At 41.3% G+C, this 10,553-nt stretch overlaps 1 protein-coding gene across 3 annotated transcripts in view; it reads left to right on the top strand.

Annotated features, from left to right (window-relative positions):
• OGT (O-linked N-acetylglucosamine (GlcNAc) transferase) overlaps nucleotides 1-9,494 on the top strand; it is a 63,709-nt gene extending 54,215 nt beyond the window's left edge. For 2 of the 3 annotated variants that reach the window (XM_003801740.3, XM_003801739.2), the window contains exons 20-22: nucleotides 192-444; nucleotides 693-816; nucleotides 7,202-9,494. In XM_003801740.3, coding sequence (XP_003801788.1) covers nucleotides 192-444; nucleotides 693-816; nucleotides 7,202-7,376 — 552 coding nt within the window. In that variant the 3' untranslated portion in view covers nucleotides 7,377-9,494. The remainder of the gene's footprint in view (nucleotides 1-191; nucleotides 445-692; nucleotides 817-7,201) is intronic. The other variant, XM_023508035.1, reaches the window with a different exon arrangement.
• Nucleotides 9,495-10,553: the final 1,059 nt, after the last annotated feature.

Raw genomic sequence — 10,553 nt, 5'->3', positions numbered from 1 at the left:
GTCCCAGCTACTTGGGAGGCAGAGGCAGGAGAATTGCTTGAGCCCAGGAGGTAGAGGTTGCTGTGAGCTGTGATGGCACAGCACTTTACTCAGGATGAAAGCTGGAGCCTCTATCTCAAAAAAAAAAAAAAAAGAAAGAAAGAAAAGGAGGGGCAATCTGTTATTAATTATTTTCCTTTTCCCTATTTTAGATTCTCAAGCGTGTTCCCAATAGTGTACTCTGGCTGTTGCGTTTTCCAGCGGTAGGGGAACCTAATATTCAACAGTATGCACAAAACATGGGCCTTCCTCAAAACCGTATCATTTTTTCACCGGTGGCTCCTAAAGAAGAACATGTCAGAAGAGGCCAGCTAGCAGACGTCTGCTTGGACACTCCACTTTGTAATGGGCACACCACCGGGATGGATGTCCTCTGGGCAGGGACACCCATGGTGACTATGCCAGGCAAGTTGCTGATAGATCATTGGAATCTTCTTCATACTTTAAAAAATATCCTTTAGTTGGAGATGCTTACAGGTGAAATTATTGTACTAGAAGCAACATTTAAGGAAAGATGATAGATCCTGAAACTTATTGAAGTTGTTAACACTAGGTTCAGTTCTCTTCATCTGCTTTCTGTGGATGGTTAACATAAATTGATAACTCTGTTATTTACACTCTCAGGTGTGCAATTGTTATCTTTTGTATTACAGGAGAGACTCTTGCTTCTCGAGTTGCAGCTTCCCAGCTTACTTGCTTAGGTTGTCTTGAACTTATTGCTAAAAGTAGACAAGAATATGAAGATATAGCTGTGAAACTGGGAACTGATCTAGAATAGTAAGTAAGCTTTTCCATGAATATATTATGATAAAGTAGAGAGAAAATAGCAATAACAAAATGAAACCATAAAATAAGGGAAATAGGTGGTACCCGTAGCTCAGTGGGTAGGGCGCTGGCCACATTCACTGAGGCTGGGTTCAAACCCGGCCAGTGCCAGCTAAAGCAACAATGTTAATTGCAACAACAACAAAAAATATCCCGGCATTGTGGGGGGGGGTTGCCTATAGTCCCAGCTACCTGGGAGGCTGAGGCAAGAGAATTGCTTAAGCCCAGTAGTTTGAGGTTGCTGTGAGCTGTGAAGCCACAGCACTCTACCCAGGGCGATAGCTTGAGACTCTAGTCTCAAAAAAAAAAAAAAATAGGTGAATTAGTTGTATGATCTCTGGATGGAAGAAGGATTTTTTAAACTCTCATAAATAGGTTTTACAATGTACAGAGTAAGAGGCTAAAAAAAAAATGAGAGAAAATTAAAAGGCAAACAAGAAGGAGAAAGAAAATCTTTGTTTCATATGTCAGAGTATTAGTAGCCTGCCTATATAAAGACTGAACAACATTTAAATTTTAAATCCCCTAATAGGAAGCAAGAAAATGACGAGATAACTCACTGAAGAGGAAGTACAAGTGGTTAACAAGAAAATGTTTCAGTCTCTAGTAGAAATGCCAATTAAAATAATATTGAGGTATATGTATTATTTGCTTATAAAATAAAGAGTTTAATATGTCATTGAGGGAGCATTGAGGCACTGGCCTTTTCATATATTGCTGAGGAAATTGGCTTAACCCTTTCCTCATAGTTTTTAGAGCCTCAAAAAAGGTCGGGGGCGGCACCTGTGGCTCAGAGGAATAGAGCGCTGGCCCCATATGTCAGAGGCTGTGGGTTCAAACCCAGCCCCGGCCTAAATAAATAAATAAATAAATGTATGTCAGAGCTCACTCAGTGCCTGTAGCTCAGCCATTAGGGCACTGGCCACATACACTAGGGCTGGCGGGTTCAAACCCGGCCCGGGGCTGTTAAACATCAACTACAGCTATAACAACAACAACGACAACAATAGCTGGGTATTGTGGCAGGCGCCTGTAGTCCCAGCTACTTGCTAAGCTGAGGCAAGAGAATTGCTTAAGCCCAGGAGTTAGAGGTTGCTGTAAGCTGTGATCCTGTGGCACTCTACCAAAAGGGCAAAATAACCCTGTCTCAGAAGAAAAAAAAAAGTCAGGTCTTTGACCCTAATTCTGTCACTTCTTCACTGTAGCATAAGAAATAAAAAAGTATGGGTAGCGCCTATGGCTCAGTGAGTAGGACGCCAGCCCCATATAAGTCTGATTTATCTGCTTGAAAATGGGTAGGAATTAGAGGGATGATGCTTAGATAAATGAGGCTTTATCCATACAATGAAATAGTGTTTCTTTTTTTTTTTTTTTTTTTTTTAGACAGACTCTCAAGCTGTTGCCCTCAGTAGAGTGATGTGGCATCACAGCTCACAGCAACCTCCATTTCTTGGGCTTAGGTGATTCTCCTGCCTCAGCCTCCCAAGTACCTAGGACTACAGGTGCCCGCCATAACACCCAGCCATTTTTTTTGTTGCAGTTTGGCCCAGGCCAGGTTTGAACCCACCACCCTCAGTATATGGGGCTGGCGCCCTACTTACAGAGCCATAGGCGCCGCCCTTGGATTATTTCTTCATTGCAGTTGTCAGTGTTGTTTAGCAGGACTGGGCTGGGCCCTTGGTGTATGTGGCTGGCACCCTACTCTCTGAGCTATGGGCACCAAGCCTGACATAGTATTTCTTAAGTGAGGTTTTTCTTTGGGTATTATGGTTGATTTTTTTTTTCTATGTTTTTTTGAGAAGTAGTATATTACATAGGAGTTGAAGAAGCATGTTTTTTTTTTATTTTTTTATTTTGCAGTTTTTGGCGAGGGCTGGGTTTGAACCCGCCACCTCCAGCATATGGGGCCAACGCCCTACTCCTTTGAGCCACAGGTGCCGCCCAGAAGCATGCTTTTTGAGTTATACTGCCTGAGTGAATCTAAGTTCTCCCCCTAAAAAGATTTATGACTTTGGATAAATTAATCTCTGTGTGCCTTGATTTCTCTATGTGCAAAATGGAGTTTAACGAAATCTTATGAGGATTAAGCATAGTAAGCATTCAACAGATGTTAGCTATTTATTTCCAAAATTTTCTCCATTGAAAATCATAGATTTCGATGAAAATTTTGAGCTTACGCATTTAAAAAAAAAATTAAGATTCATGGCCATCAGCCCAGAGATAAATACAGTAAACAATGTAGTGTATTTAAAATTTTTTACTAGCCTTTTAGAACTTAGTTCAGTTCATAAAATACTTTTGTAAAAAATCTTTTAATTTGTATTGTTCAAAAAAAAATTTTTCATTTTGGGGGGTGCCTGTGGATCAGTGGGTAGGGCGCCGGCTCCGTGTACCAAGGGTGGCGGGTTTGGACTCAGCCCCAGCCAAACTGCAACGAAAAATAGCTAGGCATTGTGGCAGGCGCCTGTAGTCCCAGCTACTTGGGAGGCTGAGGCAAGAGAATTGCTTAAGCCCAAGAGTCTGAGGTTGCTGTGAGCTGTGATGCCACAGCACTCTACCAAGGGCGATAAAGTGTGACTCTGTCTCTAAAAAAAAAAAAAAATCTTCATTTTTTTAAATTTAGCTTTCTGACTCTGCTTGTGCCTTCAACACTTTTTTTTTTTTTTTAAGAGACGCAGAGTCTCACTTCATCGCCCTCGGTAGAGTTCCATGGCATCACAGCTCATAGCAACCTCCAGCTCTTGATTCTCTTGCCTCAGCCTCCCGAGTAGCTGGGACTACAGGTGCCTGCTACAACACCTGGCTATTTTTTTGTTGCAGTTTGGCTGGGGCTGGGTTTGAACCTGCCACCCTTGGTATATGGGGCTGGTACCCTACTCACTGAGCCACAGGCGCCGCCCACCTTCAACACTTTCACAATGATTTTCTGCTCCTCAATAAGGAAAGCATGTTTTTTTTTTTTTGAGACATAGTTTTACTTTGTCGCCCTCAGTAGAGTGCTATGGCATCATAGTTCACAGCAACCTCAAACTGTTGGCCTCAAGTGATTTTCTTAGAACACATGGAACCTCCATAGGCCCTGCTGACATGTTTTTTTGTTTTAGACAACCTCATAAGAACTTTTAAGTCTCAGTGCAAACCCCTTGAAGTCTTGCCTGGGCATATGCCATATGAGGATTTTGGTACTTTCCCAACCTTCTTGGTATAAAGGTAAACAATTCTATTACCAGAGGTTGGGGACAGCCTAGTTTTGTTAGAGGCTGTATTGGAGGAAGCCTACAATGGTATATCAAACACTGCACCATTCTGAGTGCCTCTAGAGAGGGTCTCTGGAAGAGACATAAAATACTTCTCCACAATATTTTGTTATGAAAGTTTTTAGTTTTTATTCATTTAGCCATGAGTGCTGAGGTGTCCTAGCTCATAGCAACTTCAGACTCCTGGGCTCAAGCAAGCCTCCCGTCTCCAGCCTTCCAAAGTGCTACAATTACAGGTATGAGCCACTATACCTGGCCAAGGCAGAACTTATATGTTGTGAAATAAACAAGTACCTGTGTAACCCAAATCCCATAAATATACAGAACATTGTCATTCTAGAAAGTTCATCCCTTCTTCTTTCTCAGCAATCCTCCTCATTCATCCCCCAAAAGACCACTGTTCTAGATTTTTTTATACTATAGTTTTTGCTTTCTAATACTTTACCCAAATGGAACAATATAGTATTCATTCACAAAGGCTTCTTTCACTCAGCAAGTTCATTCCTTATTGCTGAGTAGTATGTATTTCTTTCTGTCTTTTTTTTTTTTTTTGAGACAGTCTCACTTGGTCACTCTTGGTAGTGTGCTGTGGTGTCTTAGCTCACAGAAACCTCCAATTCTTGGGTTCAGGTGATCTCCTACCCGAGCCTCCCAATCAGCTAGCACTACAGACGCCTGCCAGAAAGCCTGGTTATTTTTTTTTTTCTTTTTTTTTTGTAGATATGGGGTCTTGCTCTTGCTTAGTCTGGTTTCGAACTCCTACGCTCAAGCTGTCCTCTTGCTTTGCCCCCCCCCCCCAGTGAGTGCTAGGATTACAGGTGTGAGCTACTGTACCTGGCATCAAGCATAGTTTTTAATTTCTAAATATACAACTCAGTTCAAATATAAGTGGAAAATTATAGCAATAGACATACCATTTATTTCTTCCCTTGAGTGTTTTCCTGTTTAATTAAAATCTTCATAAACTGAATATTTCATCTTGCATTTATGCCTTAACTATTATAAATGATGCTTTAGTGAATGTCTTTGGATGGTCATGTTGTCTTTGCATCTGATTATTTCTTTTTTTAGTGGTTTGAAAGTGTGGCTGGGCGCAGTGGCTAATGCCTGTAATCCTAGCACTCTGGAAGGCCAAGGTGGGTGGATTGCCCTGAGCTCACAGGTTTGAGACCAGTGAGAGCCAGAGCAAGACCTCATGTCTAAAAGTAGCCGGGCATTATGGCAGGCACCTGTACTCCCAGCTACTGTGTTTCCCCGAAAATAAGACACTGTCTTATATTTATTTTTTCTCAAGAAGACACAGTAGGAATTATTTTCAGAGGATGTCTTATTTTTATTAAGTGTAATACAACAATCTACATTTATTCAAATACAGTTAAGTCATCTTCTTCTGGAACCTGACAGGGGGAGCCGACCTCGGTGGGGCTGGCGCTAGTGATGTGTGAACTCCTTTCCCCTAGCCGTTCGCATGTGCGCAATAGGATGCCTGCGACCGCACCTGCGCAAGTGCCAACGGCTCCGAGAAAGGAGCTGTGGCAGATAAAAGTATTCCAGTCTTTTTACTGCTCCGCACCGATATGCATCCCTAGGTCTTATTATTGGGGTAGGGCTTATATTTAACAAATGCATAGAAATCCGGCCAGGGTTTATTTTTTGGGTAGGTCTTACTTGGGGAGAAACACGGTACTTGGGAGGTTGAGGCAATAGAATTGTTTAAGCCCAAGAATTTGAGGTTGCTGTGAGCTGTGACGCCATGGCACTCTACTGAGGGTGACAAAATGAGAGACTGTCTCAAAAAGGAAAAAAGAAAAATGTTATCAATAGATAGGTCAGAGGGCTCCGAACATTTAAACTTTTTTTTTTATTTTTTTGAGATAGGATCTCACTATGTTCTCCTCAGTAGGGTGCCGTGGCGTAATGGCTCACAGCAACCTCAAATTATTGGGCTTAAGCAGTTCTCTCGCCTCAGCCTCCTAAGTAGTTGGGACTACAGGGGCCCACCACAACACCTGGCTATTTTTTTTTTTTTGTTAACAGTTGTCAACGTTGTTTAGCAGGCCTGGGCTGAATTTAGCAGGTCAGGGCTGGGTTCGAAACCACCAGCCTGTGTGTATGTGGCCAGCCCTCTAACCACCGAGCTACAGGCGCCAAGCCTTACACTTCTTAATACACACATTGCTACCACAAAGTAAAACAGTTTGTATTCTAAAACATAGTACATAGGAATAATTACATTCCATTGTCAATTCTTTTTATTTTATTTATTTATTTTGAGACAGAGCCTCAAGCTGTTGCCCTGGGAAGAGTGCCGTGGGTGGCATCACAGCTTACAGCAACCTCCAAATCCTGGGCTCAAGCGATTCTCCTGCCTCCACCTCCCAAGTAGCTGGGACTGTAGGTGCCGCCATAACACCCGGCTATTTTTTAGTTGCAGCTGTCATTGTTTGGCGGCCCAGGCTGGATTTGAACACGCCAGCTCAGGTGTATATGGTTGGCACCGCAGCCACTTGAGCCACAAGTGCCAAGCCCTTTTTATTTCAAAGTTAGAAATGAGGTGCAATGGAGAAAGCATGATATCCTTTGGATATACTTGTTTAGAAAAGAGCTAACTTTTTTCAGAGGACATGGGGGTAAACTCGGTTGTAAGTTTTAGCATTATGTTAGCTGTGACCCTTCACTTTTTTTGGCATTGAGGTAACAGGCCAATCAGAAAAGAAGATAGCAGGCCAGGCGTGGTGGCTCACCTGTAATCCTAGCACACTGGAAGGCCAAGGTGGGTGGGTTGCCTGAGTTCATGAGTTTGAAACCAGCCTGAGCAAAAGCGGGACCCCTGCCTCTATTAAAAATAGAAAAACTGAGGCAAGAGGATTGCTTGAGCCTGAGTTGAAAGTTGCTGTGAGCTATGACGCCATAGCACTCTACTCAGGGGGACAGCTTGAGACTGTCTCAAAAGAAAAAGAAAAGAAGATAGCATGAAGGTTATTATTCATGTATTTTGCTCTAAAGGTGACTATTTATAGGGTTTCGTTCTGAGTTTCTCTTCTGACTTGTAAACTTGGTTCTCTTTTTTTATTACCCAGTCTGAAGAAAATTCGTGGCAAAGTTTGGAAGCAGAGAATATCTAGCCCTCTGTTCAACACCAAACAATACACAGTGGAACTAGAACGGCTCTATCTACAGATGTGGGAGCATTATGCAGCTGGCAACAAACCTGACCACATGATTAAGCCTGTCGAAGTCACTGAGTCAGCCTAAATAAAGACCGTGCACAGGAGAATTATCCCCAATCCTGAGCCTCAACCTTCTGGGGGAAAGGGAAATAGATAACATACTTCTTACTTATCTGTACAATACCATGTTGCAGATGGGTGACAGAATAATGGTAATAGAATAGCACAGCCAGACTTGCTTCCTGCCTGATAGGGAGAGACACAGAGATGGGAAACTGCTGTTCCACAGGAATCTCCATAATATTTTGCAGCAACCAGGTGGTGCATAGGTCTGGAAGTTCTGTTCTCCCTTGGTCTTCCATGGGATGGTTAGTGTGGAGGGGAGATACAGATTGTCCAGGTGTGTTTTGTGATTCTATGGATTTGATTGAGTCTTCTGAATTAAGTTTTTTTCTTTATATTTTGGGTATTTGAGCTTTTAACAATGTTTGGTTTCAGGTGTTTTTTATTCACGTGCAGTGCATATGATTCTCTTGAGAATAAGGTTTTAAGCTAAAATCTTACTCGCTTTTTTAGTTTCTGAACTCTGACAGATCAATGGGGACTTGCTGGTGTAGTCTTTTTATAGGTTTTATAAACCACTTGAGCCTATATCAGTTGTTTTAGTGTCTGACCTGATGTTTGGAGCTATCAGTGCTTTGTTGGTTTAGATGAGGTAACTAGATGATGACTGAAAAAATTTTCTGGTCCATTTCCCATTTCCTTCTCTCCTTCCCTCCTTAAAATTTCTCCTATTTCTCAGTTAACAAAACCAAGTCTGTTTCAAAATATCCCAGAGTGTTTCTCTTAAACATACCATCTGGTGCCAAATGAAGGTTCTTAGGAGTGATTATTAATTATGAAGGGCACAGTTGTGGTACTGTCATTGATAATAATGCAGATTTTTTTTGCCTAATATTGACCTGTTTCACCAGTGTTTTATCCCTGATTGCCCCTTCTATGCTGCTTCCAAAAGTAATAGTGTGTGATAAGATTTTTACCTTCCTTTCTAGAGTTTTTTTTTTTTTTAAAGTGAGTCCTGTTCTTCCTATTTCTTTCAGCAGAAATGAAATCCCAGGTAAGTATAAGTATTCAAATATTTGATCAGTAAGTTGTAGTTATCTTCAGTATATTAGGTAACTTTTGCTGAGAAACATAGGTAAGATCTCTGAAGGACCATTTATGCTTATAAGTAATTATTTTTCAGACTTTGTAGGGTATTATAATAACTGTGTTTCAGACTTGAGGTCGTAGAGTCTGTACTGATTCAGCTTCAGTAGTAGCAGACTGCAGTGCTACTTGGTTTGGAGTATAAATTAGACTTTAGCCTTACTAGAGCTTGAGTTACTGGTATTAAAAACCATAGGAATAAAATTATTGAATTTCAACAAAGGGTTGAGGGCTTGGGGCTTAAGCCAACATATGAATATATGTTTTATCTTGCTGTACTGCACTTATGCTATCCAGTTGCAGATAATTTTTTGTCTGCTAGTAGTGTTCTAGATTATGTCTTTCCAAAGCTCTGAGGCAGTGCATCTATTGTGTAGTTGCAGCTGATGCCTGAATGTATCCTAGCTGACAAATTATTATTAATAAGAACTTGAATCTCTGAAAGATTCTTACTGCTAACCAAATTCTGAGCAAGGATTCTCAAATGTAATTCTGAACCCGAATTACATGTTAATGAACTGTGTACCTTCTAATAATGTAAATCAAGGAACATCAGTTAAGGGATGTCTTAATTTATTTTTTACCTGGTTTAAATATCAGTTAAAGGTTATCATCATGGTTGCAAATAAACTGATATTTGACATTCACAGAACTACTTAATGTGGAATAGGAGAATATACTTCCAATGCCCTCAAGGCTGTTATCTTACAGCCATTTTACATAGCACATCATTCCTCCTATAGGGATGGACTTTTTCCTGGCACGTGAAGTAGCCGCTCTGGTTGAAGCTTTGCTTATTGTAACAGGCTTTTGTTTCCAGGTTGACATGTCTGTAGAAGACTTAATTCTGAATAGAGATATAGATATTACTGGAAACTAATTGTTTTTTCTATTGTACTCTGCTTTGTCAGAAAAGTAAAACATTTAATTGTGCTACAGAAATTCTGATACTGTCTTGCGATCTTTAAACAATAAATGAGTGATTTCCCCTTAATATGGCTGGTGTATTTTGTGTCCTGTTGGACTGAATAAATATGGTCATCCACATCCAATCATGAAAGCTACATTTTTTGGGGGAGGGGGGCAGAGTCTCTGTGGCCCTGGGTGGAGTACCCTGGTATCATAGGTCACAGCAACCTCAAATTCTTGGGCTCAAGTGATCCACTTGGCTCAGCCTCCCGAGTAGCTGGGACTATAGGTGCTGAGCACAATGGCCAGCTAGTTTTTGTATATTTTTTAAAATTTTTATTTATTTATTTATTTATTTGAAGTTTTTGGCCAGGGCTGGGTTTGAACCTGCCACCTCCGGCATATGGGACTGGTGCCCTATCCTTTTAAGCCACAGGCGCCTTTTGTATTTTTAGTAGAGGCAGGGTTCCCCTCTTGCTCAGGCTGGTCTTGAACTCCTTAGCTCAGGCATCCCAGAGTGTTCACATTACAGGCATGAGCCACCGTGCCAGGCTGAAACCTACATTTAAACAGCTCCAAAGAACCAGTTTTCCCTACAGTAGCTATCATATTAAGAATTGTTTTCTTTGCCAAGTCTGGTGGAGGGGCAAATCAATGTATATGGGATGAGAACAAGCTTGGCTGCCAGTTTTCTCAGATAGTTAATGAGAGGGAAAAAGTTTTTTAGTAAAATTTTAGGTAATTTCCCAACTTCTGTGGGTTGTGCCCTCGAAGTCCTAATGTGGACTAATGTGTTTGTTTCCTAAAAGATGGTATGGGAATAAGGGTGTCCAGTAGCCTACTCATAAAAGTTTTTACTCCCACTGTCTTATGCATAATAATATGCATCAGTTATTTCCAGTCTTCAGTTCCTGCCTCAGTCTACAGGTGTTTGTTCACACACCTGTAATAAACTTGTGATTTGTTAACTGCTTGGTTATTTTTGTTTGTTTGTTTCTTTGAGGCACAGTCTCATTATGTCATCCTCAGTAGAGTGCCGTGGCATCACAGCTTATAAAAACCTCAAACTCTTGGGCTTAAATGATTCTCTTGCCTTAGCCTCCTGAGTAGCTGGGACTATAGGCGCCCGCCACAACGCCTGGCA

Source organism: Otolemur garnettii, unplaced genomic scaffold (genome assembly GCF_000181295.1).
Source record: "Otolemur garnettii isolate 467f Iridium unplaced genomic scaffold, OtoGar3 scaffold00219, whole genome shotgun sequence".
In the NCBI taxonomy this organism is placed as follows: Eukaryota; Metazoa; Chordata; class Mammalia; order Primates; family Galagidae; genus Otolemur; species Otolemur garnettii.
Note: the sequence above shows the minus strand (reverse complement) of the source record. Positions and strands in the feature narration are given on the sequence as shown.